The 14,715-nt window shown below is 38.2% G+C and overlaps 1 protein-coding gene across 1 annotated transcript in view; it reads left to right on the top strand.

Annotated features, from left to right (window-relative positions):
• LOC124613417 (F-box/WD repeat-containing protein 4-like) overlaps positions 1–14,715 on the top strand; it is a 133,217-nt gene that overhangs the window by 26,491 nt on the left and 92,011 nt on the right. The window contains exons 4-5 of the mRNA XM_047142119.1: positions 208–358; positions 12,886–12,893. Of these exons, the coding sequence (XP_046998075.1) occupies positions 208–358; positions 12,886–12,893 (159 nt within the window). The remainder of the gene's footprint in view (positions 1–207; positions 359–12,885; positions 12,894–14,715) is intronic.

The following is a 14,715-nucleotide window of genomic DNA, read 5'->3' as shown; positions in this document are numbered from 1 at the left end:
ACCCCTTTCAACATTATGGGTACAGTAGCACAGTTTAACGTACTCTGACCAGTGACACCAATAATAGACTGAGAACAAAAATGTAAATGTTATACATTGTACTAACATTGTGTGAAAAAATCTCTTTTTAATATGTGCTAAATTGTTAAAAATATATAAACAATTATTTTGCATTTTAGACTAATCACAACTATCTTAATTTGTCAGGGATGCAGCAATTTGTGGCTGGTCTTGTGCCACTGGAGAACTGTTATTTGCTCAGACTTCAAGTCACACATCTAATATAGATGCTGTTGATTGCAATGGAGTTGTGTTAATTACTGGCTCAAGAGACAGAACTGTAAAGGTGTGTGTGTGTGTGTGTATATATATTTAAATTAAGATTCCTTTATCTAGAAATTTTATGAATCTCAAATATATGTAATATTTTCTCTCTGACATCTTAAATGTTCATAATTTCATGTGTGTGTTTTGTGTGTAAGTAATAAATTTCTGGAATCGTGAATGAGTTTGACAGTTTCAAAGTAAAATTTTATCTGATAACTTGTGTATTTGGTTTTTGCTGTCTGGGATTGATAGCTCGTATAAACCATTGGAAAAAAACATTTAACTAACATATAGTTCAACATTACTAAAATTCACAGGGTATTATGCTGTGGTCTATTAGATAACCCAGTGTTTTGTCCCCATCTGTGGAGGACTTCTGCAGGGGAGGTCGTGGCTTGTATGTTAGTCTGAAGCGCGCTGCAGCTCGTCACTTGCATTTCACAATAAAGTTTAATATTAGTTTTCCGTTACTTGTATGTGATTAATACAGTATTGGTCTCTCTCTCTCTCTCTCTCTCTCTCTCTCTCTCTCTCTCTCTCTCTCTCTCTCTCTCTCTCTCTGTGGTGTGTGTGTGTGTGTGTGTGTGTGTGTGTGTGTGTGTGTGTGTGTGTGTGTGTTTTGACAGAACAGGTATTTGCCTCCTGTAGATAAGTACTGGCTAGTAATTCCATCTCATAATTTTAGAAACTGCGGTTCAGTCAAAAACAAACTTTCCGTCTGTGCGTGGTAACATCCGACTAGCTGTTCTCATGATTTCATGAGGAGGGGATGTTCTCATGATTTCATGAGGAGGGGATGTTCTCATGATTTCATTGAGGAGGGGATGGTAGCTTCGAGTTTCCATTGGCTGATACACAAAACAATTGTTACACATGTTTGATTGTCTGAGGCAAGATTAGCCCTGTTTATCCTTATGGAGACACGAAAGAGAACTTGGAGGAAGTTAGGAGGGCATTCTGGCATTAGAATCCAATGGGAGCAGACTTCCACACTCTGGTGCTAGCAACAATTCCTGTTGGTACAGACAGTGCCTTCACCCTGTGATGGTGACTGCTTCATTTGGTAAGCACCACACTCAGTAGGGTGTAGTGATGAGCAGAATTTGTTGACGCTTACAGAACTTTACAGAGATACAGATTTCTGATGTCATCAACGTGGGGGCAGTCTGTAGTATTATGAACACTGAATATATTCTCAACTGCCAAGGTCGCTAATATCATTTATTTTCATGTATATGATCAGTTTTGGCCAATTCTCTGTTGCCATCTTTGGATCTATGCTGTAAAGTGGTGAGGACTGTGAGCTTTTGTAAGTGGCCTAATAATATGTGTATACATAGCTGTCATTTTAAAATTGACAAGCCGGCAGAGTAGCTCAAAATACCAACGTGGACATACAGTGAAACCCTGCTTTTACACTTTCAAAGAGACTTCAAAAAATGGTGTAAAATGTGGGTAATAAAGTTTTAAGCTGTAAAAGTTAAGTTACGTGTAGGATACCCCCTTGTATTTTTGCACTTTATGTATGATATATGTGCATAACAGGCATCAAAAGGCTTATCAGGAACTCGTTTATTATCTAATAAAAACTGCTGATGTAACTGAAACTGGTAACTGTCTGGGAAGTAGGAACGTTTGACTCAATTTCATATGTCATAATTAGTGTTAGGATCGATATGCACTTAAAACCCACGAAATATGCGCCGAAACTCCCTGAAATATGCAGCAAAAATTCTTTAATTATGCACTTCTCTTAGCCTAGATAAATTCTTTAAAATATGCATCTTACCTGGGAAAATTAATGAATAACTATAAAATATTTTCAATAATGGCTATAACCCAGTGAATAAAATGAACCATAACATAGGTACTTACACGATAAGTTCGGTAAATGCTGAAAATTTGTTTGTTTGAACTACCAACTTTTTTTCCATATTCTCTACATGAAAATTTTTCCTGTGGTCAGATAACAGTATTTTCAGTCTTGAAAATGATCATTCAGTATCACATGACGCTACAGGTAAAACTTTAAGAGCAGCGACATCAGACAACATGAAATCATCTAGATTCTCAATGTTATGTACTAAAGAGGCATGTGCAAAGATTTTCAAACGGAGAAAATTTTTTGCTAAACTCTCTTTCAGAACATCTTCTATCATACACAGTCTATTATTTGATTCTTGTTGGTCATTATCAAAGAAAGCAGCAGTGTAAGTAACAACAAATAGCAATCTCTTGCCATTGTTTCGCTCATGAGACAATTCCTCTCTCTCTCTCTCTCTCTCTCTCTTTAATGTAAGCTGGTGTACCATGCACAAACGCAGGCCATGCCACAATCGGCGACAGGTCGTAAACACTCATCATCAGAATGCAACAAACAATGCATCACACAGAACAATAATGCATTTTCAGCTTAGTGACGTAAACACCTATAACAAAGAGTACGGCACTTATCAGATCAAAGCAAAATAAGCAATCGATTCGAACCAGACGAAGCAAGTGAAAAAGGAAGGGTACCCGTATAAATATGGACGGAGCGCCTGACACATAGCAGTGGCTACTTGGTCTTAAGCTTACGACTCGAACCAAACTACTGTAGCTGTATCTTCATCCATTTGACCCCAATTGTGTCTCATTTTACAGTGGACCAACTTCGTTTCGATTTGGAAGTGCAGTCTAAAAATTTACTGTCTAAAAATTTTCTCTCCCCTTGAATTTAGAGTCTCAAATTTCAGGTGCGGCTTAGATTCGAGTGAATACGGTATATCCGCTATCTGTCACAATGGCCAAAACCTTGTTTCTGATCTTCACTTCTCCATAGCGTGCCTGAAAGAAAATCGAGGGATTTTACAAATTTTACAATTATTTTTATTATTGGCTCAGGACATGATATGAAAAACTAATTGTCTTGGGATATAATTTGGAAAATTATTATATTACCTATAATTTATTTTAAACAATTCAATATTGGCAAAGACTGCAAGAATCAGTGATTTCGTCAATGGATAGCCAGACTCCAGAGTCACCAATGTCTTTCCTAATATTCTCCAATGCCTGTAATAGAGAAACTAAATTTAAAAATACACATAAACATATGGACACTACGTAGCAGATGTATACACGAAAACAAACTATATCCATTTTAGCACCTACTTATATTTTGATTATTTTCTTATGTATATACATTGACCAAAATAATAGTAATTTAATTCACACAAAAAATTATACAGTATTCTTTAAAAATAAATTTACTTTCTTTTTTGCAGTGAATGTTTAGAGACAAACTGTCTCCTTCTCAAGTCCATTCTTCATTTGTCTTTTCCTTTCTTGAAAAACTTCACTCACTTTAAATTTAGTTTTTTTTTTTTTAATGTTCAAGTAACAATGTTCATTTTACAAAAATGAGCAAAATTTAAATCTATTTTTTTTTTTTTTTTTTTTTTTTTTTTTTTTTTTTTTTTTTTTTTTTTTAAACTAAATGACTATTATTTTGGCCCACATATGTACCAAATTATATCCATTGACTTTCTCATACCTACAGTCATGAAAATTACCAGAAAACCTTTTTATACAATGCATCTACATAGTTCTTTCTGAGCTTTGTCTCGTGAAGGATATCTTTTTCCTGTGTATTTTTTCAAGAAGGTCATTGATACTTTATTCTCCAGCTTATTCAAGGGGATGTTTACTTTTATTGAAGCCTTGCAGAGATCTTCATTGAAATTTTTTTTGTCGACCATGTGCTTCAAAACTGAGGAGATCAATGGTTGCTGTGAAATTTTTAACCGTGTCTTGGTTATGTTGTTCTGGTGCTGAGATGCCTTTTTATGCTGATCCAGTTGAAATGTTTTCTCAACCCTGACCTAAAGCATTGGAGAAGTGAATAAATAAGTACGTACAATTGTACAAAAATGTAAGAGAACAGTGTGTAACCGCGAGATGGTCACTCAAAAAGGTGAATCAAGACTACAAACAAGTTTCTAAAAATTGGAACTTCGATCCCCTCACAACATTTAACATTTTTCTTTAATTTGTAAGAATGCCAAAGGTAATTCCTTTAGACGAATTTACAGATGAACTTAATAATTATTTTAATTTATTGGAAAAATTATCGAAAAAGAAAAAGATAAAATTATACTTACCTCTTTTTCACACAGTTGGCAGAATATTATTTTTCCATCCATTGTGTAAGCACAATTACGCCTGATCCATTTGTGTAAATTATTGGTTTTTGGCCTGGGCATATTCGTAACTTGAAGAAGGTAGCAAAGAGCCGATGTGAACAGCACGGAAACACGCAAGAATGATTCATATTCTGAAATGCCAACAATAACTAGTAGGGCATTGTTGGCGCACTGCAGAGATCAGGTCAGCGACCTGAACATGGATTAACTGTGGGCAACAAATACCGAAGCACATTTCTACTCCAATAATCCATCTTGCAACAATGAACCATCGCAAGTCTTTAGCATCCTTATCAGAGAGACTACCTAAGTGGATAAAGAAGACCATGCCCCTCCATAAGCTACTCATGTTTACCTGAAAGACTTTTATTCCGATGGCTCGCCCTGTATTACCTCATTTTGGAAATTTATTGGTCTAATATTCTGGGAGGTTATTGGGTTGTCAGGGAACAAAATGAATCTCAATATGGCCTCTACATGTCAAAAACATGCATCTTAATGGCCATTTCCTCTAAGTTTGACAATAATATGCTCAAACTCCAAAAATATGCAAATACATGCATTTTAAATTTGAATTTGAAGTAGCCTGGTACCTCTCAAATATCATAATTCGTAAAGATACACCACCAGGTACTGTAAAAAACTGATATGCAAAACCCGAACTGTAGGAATAATCGATGTTTTTGAAAGCCTACAGATGTTGTACATTATTTAAATAATGAAATACTGCATAAATTGCATATTTGTTCATGCTTAGCATGAAACGTTAAAAGAATTTTTTCTCGTTGTCAAGTGCAAATATGTACATAAGTGAATATGTGTTATTCTGTGTCTGTTGCACTGTAGTTGTGTTTTTGAGGTTATCAGGTACTGTTCTCCCCCCATGAACCATGGACCTTGCCGTTGGTGGGGAGGCTTGCGTGCCTCAATGATACAGATAGCCGTACTGTAGGTGCAACCACAACGGAGGCGTATCTGTTGAGAGGCCAGACAAACGTGTGGTTCCTGAAGAGGGGCAGCAGCCTTTTCAATAGTCGCAGGGCCAACAGTCTGGATGATTGACTGATCTGGCCTTGTAACACTAACCAAAATGGCCTTGCTGTTCTGGTACTGCGAACGGCTGAAAGCAAGGGGCATGCAGCTTCACTGTGTGATTAAATGATGATGGCGTCCTCTTGGGTAAAATATTCCGGAGGTAAAATAGTCCCCCATTCGGATCTCCGGGCGGGGACTACTCAGGAGGACGTGGTTATCTGGAGAAAGAAAACTGGCATTCTACGGATCGGAGCGTGAAATGTCAGATCCCTTAATCGGGCAGGTAGGTTAGAAAATTTAAAAAGGGAAATGGATAGGTTAAAGTTAGATATAGTGGGAATTAGTGAAGTTCGGTGGCAGGACGAACGAGACTTCTGGTCAGGTGAATACAGGGTTATAAATACAAAATCAAATAGGGGTAATGCAGGAGTAGGTTTAATAATGAATAAAAAAGTAGGTGTACGGGTAAGCTACTACAAACAGCATAGTGGATGCATTATTGTGGCCAAGATACACGAAGCCCACACCTACTACAGTAGTACAAGTTTATATGCCAACTAGCTCTGCAGATGACGAAGAAATTGATGAAATGTATGATTAGATAAAAGAAATTATTCAGGTAGTGAAGGGAGACGAAAATTTAATAGTAATGGGTGACTGGAATTCGTCAGTAGGAAAAGGAAGAGAAGAAAACATAGTAGGTGAATATGGATTGGGGCTAAGAAAGGAAAGAGGAAGCCGCCTAATAGAATTTTGCGCAGAGCATAACTTAATCATAGCTAATACTTGGTTAAAGAATCATGAAAGAAGGTTGTATACATGGAAGAACCCTGGAGATACTAAAAGGTTTCAGATAGATTATATAATGGTAAGACAGAGATTTAGGAACCAGGTTTTAAATTGTAAGACATTTCCAGGGGCAAATGTGGACTGTGACCACAATCTATTAGTTATGAACTGTAGATTAAAACTGAAGAAACTGCAAAAAGGTGGGAATTTAAGGAGATGGGACCTGGATAAACTGAAAGAACCAGAGATTGTACACAGTTTCAGGGAGAACGTAAGGGAACAATGGACAGGAATGGGGGAAAGAAATACAGTAGAAGAAGAATGGGTAGCTTTGAGGGATGAAATAGTGAAGGCTGCAGAGGGTCAAATAGGTAAAAAGACAAGGGCTAGTAGAAACCCTTGGGTAACAGAAGAAATATTGAATTTAATTGATGAAAGGAGAAAATATAAAAATGCAGTAAATGAAGCAGGCAAAGAGGAATACAAACGTCTCAAAAATGATATTGACAGGAAGTGCAAAATGGCTAAGCAGGGATGACCAGAGGACAAATGTAAGGATGTAGAGGCTTATCTCACTGGGGGTAAGATTGATACTGCCTACAGGAAAATTAGAGACCTTTGGAGAAAGGAGAACCACTTGAATGAATATCAAGAGCTCAGATGGAAACCCAGTTCTAAGCAAAGAAGGGAAAGCAGAAAGGTGGAAGGAGTATATAGAGGGCCTATACAAGGGCGATGTACTTGAGGACAATATTATGGAAATGGAAGAGTATGTAGATGAAGATGAAATGGGAGATATGATATTGCGTGAAGAGTTTGACAGAGCACTGAAAGACCTGAGTCGAAACAAGGCCCCCGGAGTACACAACATTCCATTAGAACTACTGACAACCTTGGGAGAGCCAGTCCTGACAAAACTCTTATCATCTGGTGAGCAAGATGTATGAGTCAGGCGAAATACCCTCAGACTTCAAAAAGAATATAATAATCCCAATCCCAAAGAAAGCAGGTGTTGACAGATGTGAAAATTACCGAACTATCAGTTTAACAAGTCACAGCTGCAAAATACTAACGCGAATTCTTTACAGACGAATGGAAAAACTGATAGAAGACGACCTGGGTAAGATCAGTTTGGATTCCGTAGAAATGATGGAACACGTGAGGCAATACTGACCCTACGACTTATCTTAGAAGAAAGATTAAGGAAAGGCAAACCTACGTTTCTAGCATTTGTAGACTTAGAGAAAGCTTTTGACAATGTTGATTGGAATACTCTCTTTCAAATTCTGAAGGTGGCAGGGGTAAAATACAGAGATCGAAAGGCTATTTACAATTTGTACAGAAACCAGATGGCAGTTATAAGAGTGGAGGGGTATGAAAGGGAAGCAGTGGTTGGGAAGAGTGAGACAGGATTGTAGCCTATCCCCGATGTTATTCGATCTGTATATTGAGCAAGCAATAAAGGAAACAAAAGAAAAGTTTGGAGTAGGTATTAAAATCCATGGAGAAGAAATAAAAACTTTGAGGTTCGCCGATGACATTGTAATTCTGTCAGAGACAGCAAAGGACTTGGAAGAGCAGTTGAATGGAATGGACAGTGTCTTGAAAGGAGGGTATAAGATGAACATCAACAAAAGCAAAACGAGGATAATGGAATGTAGTCGAATTAAGTCGGGTGATGCTGAGGGAATTAGATTAGGAAATGAGACACTTAAAGTAGTAAAGGAGTTTTGCTATTTGGGGAGCAAAATAACTGATGATGGTCTAAGTAGAGAGGATATAAAATGTAGACTGGCAATGGCAAGGAAAGCGTTTCTTAAGAAGAGAAATTTGTTAACATCGAGTATAGATTTAAGTGTCAGGAAGTCATTTCTGAAAGTATTTGTATGGAGTGTAGCCATGTATGGAAGTGAAACGTGGACGATAAATAGCTTACACAAGAAGAGAATAGAAGCTTTTGAAATGTGGTGCTACAGAAGAATGCTGAAGATTAGATGGGTTGATCACATAACTAATGAGGAGGTATTGAATAGAATTGGGGAGAGGAGCAGCTTGTGGCGCAACTTGACTAGAAGAAGGGATCGGTTGGTAGGATGTGTTCTGAGACATTGAGGGATGACCAATTTAGTATTGGAGGGCAGCGTGGAGGGTAAAAATCGTAGAGGGAGACCAAGAGAAGAATACACTAAGCAGATTGAGGAGGATGTAGGTTGCAGTAGGTACTGGGAGATGAAGAAGCTTGCACAGGATAGAATAGCATGGAGAGCTGCATCAAACCAGTCTCAGGACTGAAGACCACAACAACAACAGGTACTGTGCATCCTCAGTCGTGTGGAAAACCACACACACGCAAACTATCACTCACACTGTTTGTTTGTGTAATATCACAAAAATACATACATATTTACTGCACTTGAGAATGAGAATAAATTCTCAAAACAAGTTTTGCTCAGCATGAAAAAAATACGTAACTGGCACTGTGTTCAAACTAAAAACATTTGAGCAACGCAAAGCCAAATGATGGTGTCAGCTGGCACTACAAGTGACCAAGTGCCAAAACACGCTAAATATGGTTCGACAAAGGTGTCAACACTGATCACAACAATCACGAAACTGCATTAGTGCAGTAGAGACAGTTTGGAAATGGTTGTGATTGGTCATGATATCTTCATTTGAGCAAACCTAGTTATTCCCATCAGGCACCATGCCAAGTTGAGCTTGGCAGGGAGGTACGACATGAATTGTTCTAACTGGTAAGGCATGAATTGTTCTAACTTTTACATGTTTCTACATCTACATCTACATGGATACTCTGCAAATCACATTTAAGTGCCTGGCAGGGGCTCATCGAACCACCTTCACAATTCTCTGTTATTCCATTCTCGTATAGCGCACGGAAAGAATGAACACCTATATCTTTCCGTACGAACTCTGATTTCTCTTATTTTATCGTGGTGATCGTTCCTCCCTATGTAGGTTGGTGTCAACAAAATATTTTCGCATTCAGAGAAGAAAGTTGGTGATTGGAATTTTGAGAGAAGATTCCGTCGCAACGAAAAATGCCTTTCTTTTAAGAATGTCCATCCCAAATCGTGTATCATTTCTGTGACTCTCTCTCCCACATTTCGCGATAATACAAAATGTGCTGCCTTTCTTCGAACTTTTTCTATGTGCTCCGTCAGTTCGATCTGGTAAGGATCCCACACCGCGTGCAGCAGTATTGTAAAAGAGGACTGACAAGCGTAGTATAGGCAGTCTCCTTAGTAGGCCTGTTAAATTTTCTGTGTGTCCTGCCAATAAAACGCAGTCTTTGGTTAGCCTTCCCCACAAAATTTCCTGTGTGTTCCTTCCAATTTAAGTTGTTCGTAATTGTAATATCTAGGTATTTAGTTGAATTTACGGCTTTTAGATTAGACTGATTTATCGTGTAACCGAAGTTTAACGAGTTCCTTTTAGCACTCATGTGGATGGCCTCACACTTTTCATTATTCAGGGTCAACTGCCACTTTTCGCATCATCCAGATATCTTTTCTAAATCGTTTTGCAGTTTGTTTTGATCGTCTGATGACTTTATTAGTTGATAAACGACAGCGTCATCTGCAAACAACCGAAGATAGCTGCTCAGATTGTCTCCCAAATTGTTTATATAGATAAGGAACAGCAAAGGGCTTATAACACTACATTGTGGAACGCCAGAAATCACTTCTGTTTTGCTCGATGACTTTCCATCAATTACTACGAACTGTGACTTCTCTGACAGGAAATCACAAATCCAGTCACATAACTGAGACAATATTCCATAAGCAAGCAATTTCGCTATGAGCTGCTTGTGTGGTACAGTGTCAAAAGCCTTCTGGAAATCCAGAAATATGGAATCGATCTGAAATCCCTTGTCAATAGCACTCAACACTTCATGTGAATAAAGAGCTAGTTATGTTTCACAGAAACGATGTTTTCTAAGCCCATGTTGACTGTGTGTCAATAGACAGTTTTCTTCGAGGTAATTCATAATGATCGAAACATTATATATGTCGTAAAATACTGCTACATATCAACGTTAACGAAATGAGCCTGTAATTTAGTGGATTACTCCTACTGCCTTTCTTGACTATTGGTGTGACCTGTGCAACTTTCCAGTCTTTGGGTGCGAATCTTTCATCGAGCGAATGGTTGTATATGATTGTTAAGTATGGAGCTAATGCATCTTCATACTCTGAAAGGAACCTAATTGGTATACAGTCTGGACCAGAAGACTTGCTTTTGTTAAGTGATTTAAGTTGCTTCACTACTCCGAGGATATTTACTTCTATGTTACTCATGTTGGCAGCTGTTCTTGATTTCGAATTCTGGAAATATTTACTTCATCTTCTTTTGTGAAGGCATTTCGGAAGACTGTGTTTAGTAACTCAGCTTTGGCAGCACTGTCTTCGGTAGTATATCTCCATTACTATCACGCAGAGAAGGCATTGATTTACCGGTTCAAATCCACTGAGTAGAGTACTCTGGTGTCATGAAACTTAACCATGTAATATTTGTAAACACTACTAGAAGGCCAACATCATGCCAGTGTAATTTTTTCTTCAAGAACATTTTTAGTAATGTGTAAATTATGGGAAAATCATAAATATGTTGACACACAAAATTAGGTGCAAATTAGCGTTGTGGACATAGGGGAATTTGACGGAGTGATAAAAAATGTCATAAACAGCAGGGAAATGTTAATTCCGGCAATGTAAAAGTGGGGTTGTGCTGTACATTCATAGCACCACTTGCTGTACTGAAGGAGGAGATGATGTAATGATGTATACATAGATCCGAAAATGGCAACAGAGGACTGCTGAAATTGGTCATTTGTGAGGGGTCATCAAAGGAAATGAGCCGCAGGCATAATTACAGAAAGCAGTATCTATATGTTAGAAGTATTGACCCGGGCTGGCTGTTGGAGATATTTGTCCCACTGTGACAAAAGGTGGTGAATGGCTGTCTCATAAAATTCCTGGGACTGCGATGTTAGCCAGTTCCACACGTACAGCTGGACGTTGTCATCCGAGGTGAATCGTTTGCTCCTCAGAGCCTTTTTAAGGGGATCAAGATGGCCCCCTTCTGAGTCACTTCCTACGGCACGGGAAAACAGTGATATGGCCAACATTACTCGCAAACCTTGACCACCCTTCAACAAGTGATCAAATCAAAATGAGCAGGCAATCAAAGCTTCATATGGCCAACACAAGTCGTGGCACTCCTGCAGAAATTCAAATGGGAGGTTCTCGGCCAACTATACAGTCCGGACCTCTTTCCCTGTGACTACGCCACTTTTGGTCTCCTTAAAAAGACTCTGAGAGGCAAACGATTCACCTCAGGTGACAATGTCCAGCTGTACGTGCGGAACTGGTTAACATCGCACCCCCTGGGACTTTTATGAGACAGCCATTCACCACCTTGTGTCACAGTGGACAAGTGTCTCAACAGCTCAACAGCCAGGGTCAATACTTCTAGCATACAGGCACTGGTTTCTGTAATTAAACCTCTGGCTCGTTTCTTTTTGAATGCCCCTTATATATGAATAAATTATTTTAGCAATCTTGGCAGTTAACTTATTCAGTGTTCGTACTTTACAGGGACATGTGTTTTACTTAGTTCCATATCATCAATTTTGATTTGTAGGTGGATGACAGATTTGCCATTCGAGTCTGCAGGACCCCCACATATTGCTCTCCTAATGCTGAGCAGGTGTAGTTCACCTTTCTTTAGTGCAGCATCAGTAATGCAGTTGCTTTGGTACCATTGGACCACAGAAGTTTTGGCTGAGTTCATTTCAGGTGACGTCTTTCATTCTGTCCTGATAGTTGTTTCCTTGGGGCCGCCTCACCACCACCAGTGTACTGTGTCCATTTCTAGTGCTTCTTTAACAATGTCTGTTAATATTCTGGGTTTCTGATTTGTAAATAACTTCTAGACTTCTTAGTCCTTTTGTGAGTTTCATGAAAATATGAAATGATTGGGCATAATCTGGACCTAGATTTTCCTTTCCATAGATAGACTGAAACCTCAACTCCCCTTTCATCTAGTTAATTTTCTGTGAAGTGAATGATGTCTTTAGTCATCAGAAGCAAGAGGGCAGTGATTTGGTAATTGCAGCTTGATAATCATGGTTATTGTGCTCGGTAGATTAATTTAAAAAGCCCTTATGATCTTAGAGTATTAGTTATTCATGTGGACAAAACAGATTGAAGCTAGCGCGACTAATAAAACAGGTTAAACAGTAGAGAGGAACTGTTAGAAGGAAAGAAAGTCTAATGTGATGTGGAAGCACTATGAAATTCTGTGTAGTAGTCATTGCTTGCTGATCTGTCTTTACATCATAAATTTATGGAAAGTTTTGTATTTGGACCTCTGTCATGCTTCCTGTATAATTTCTTATCCATATTTTTTAACATTTATCCCTAGCTGTTATTTGAAGTTATGGAGGCATGGTTAGATGCTTGTTGATCTTTGTGAGACAGTGTACTATTTTTCTCTGAGTCTGTGTGTTTGTGTCATTGTTTAATAGACTCCCAAGTATGTTTTTACCTTTATTTGGTCCTCACCATTGTTTGTTCATAATAATGCCGGGGAAAGGTGGAAATTTTTTTATTAATATTTGAAAGTGTTGGCTATTTAAAATTTGTCGCAGATACTTGACCACAAGTTTCACGAGCAATTGCATTAACCATTAGGCTGTCGGTGCATACCTCCAGGTCCGATTACAACTTTTCATTGTAACTGATGTTTCCACTTATGATTTCCTCCCCAGTGTCACTCCCCCGCAGTAACTAGTCTGTATGTGAACTGATGACAAATCATTTTTGACCACAAAACCATTTTTTTTTTTAGAGCATCTTGAGGGAAAATTCAGTAAGTAACATCAGTTAGCAAAACTGGAAGTACTGGGCATTTCTATGCTGCGAGAAAACTGATAACATTCCTGTTGCCCATCACCTTTCACAAGTGCCTCAACATGGTGTAACTTATCACTGTGATCTTATCGTGCAGACTGATGAAAAATGATGTGCAAACCTGGAACAAAGGGGTGTCGATTCTGTCTACGTGGGGCGAAAAATGAGTGGGTACTGGAGTTTTTATTTGGGGTTTTAGAGGGACACATTACGTGGAAAGGTGAAACTAATGGTTTACCATTGCAGTTAAAAGCTGTATAATTGTCCAGGGTGTGAAATACTTGCATTTTTGGCAAATTTCTTGTAGCTGCATGAATGATCCCAACTGTTGAGTCTGTGCATTTATGCTGCATGAGAACACTCCATGAGGCCAACCGCCAATCTGTATGAAGTGTGGAGACCAGTGTTGTCATTGGTCTTTGAATTGCTCTATTTAAAGAAAGAAAGATACAGTACAGCACTGCTTTTACGTTCCCAGACTTAACGTTTTCCCGCAGTTGGCATTTTTTTATCGTACCCGTCAAATTTCCTATGTCCACTATGTTAGTCTGAACCCCGAATTTGCATCAACATATTTATAATTTTCCTGCTATTTCAGCACTACGAAAAAAAATTCGTTGAGAAAAAACTATGCTGGCATGTTGTCCACCTAGTAGTGTTTAAAATATTACATGGCTTAGTTTCTTGACTCCAGGGCACTCTACTCAACGGATTTGAAACGGTAAACGTGTAAAAGTTAGAACAATTTGTGCTGTATCTCCCGCTGCTGCCAAGCGCTACTTGGTGTGATGGCTGATGGGAGTAACTAGGTTCATTCGAATAAAGATATCATGACCATTCACAATCATTTCCAAACGCTCTACTGCACAAATGCAGTTTGGTGATTGTTGTGATCGTTGTGACACCTTTGTCAAACCATATTTAGTGTGTTTCGGTGTTTGGCATCTTGTAGCGCTAGGTGACACTGTCATTCACTTTGCGTTGGTCAAATGTTTTTAATTTACACACAGTGCTGGTTACGTAATTTTTTCATGCTGAACAAAATGTGTTTCAAGAATTCATTCTTGTTGTCAAGTGCAGTATTTTCATATTATTTTTTTGTGATATTACACATATAGTGTGTGTGTGTGTGTGTTTTAAAAATACATAAAAACTGCAGTATTTCATTATTTAAATAATGAATGACAGCTGCAGGCTTTCCAAAACCATCAATTATGACGTTTGAAATGAAGTCAGATGTTTCTACTTCCCAGACAGTTATCAATTCCAGTTGCATCAGTGGTTTTCATTAGACGATAAACTTTTATTACATAATAAAAAGTCTCTTGACAAGTCTTTTGATGCCTGTTATGTACGTATATCATACACAAAGTGCGAAAATGCAAGGGGTAATCCTATATGTAACTTTTACAGTTTAAAACGTTATTTCTCGCATTTTACACAAT

This window comes from Schistocerca americana, chromosome 4 (assembly GCF_021461395.2).
Source record: "Schistocerca americana isolate TAMUIC-IGC-003095 chromosome 4, iqSchAmer2.1, whole genome shotgun sequence".
Lineage (NCBI taxonomy): Eukaryota > Metazoa > Arthropoda > Insecta > Orthoptera > Acrididae > Schistocerca > Schistocerca americana.
This window is presented reverse-complemented; position numbering and strand designations above follow the sequence as displayed.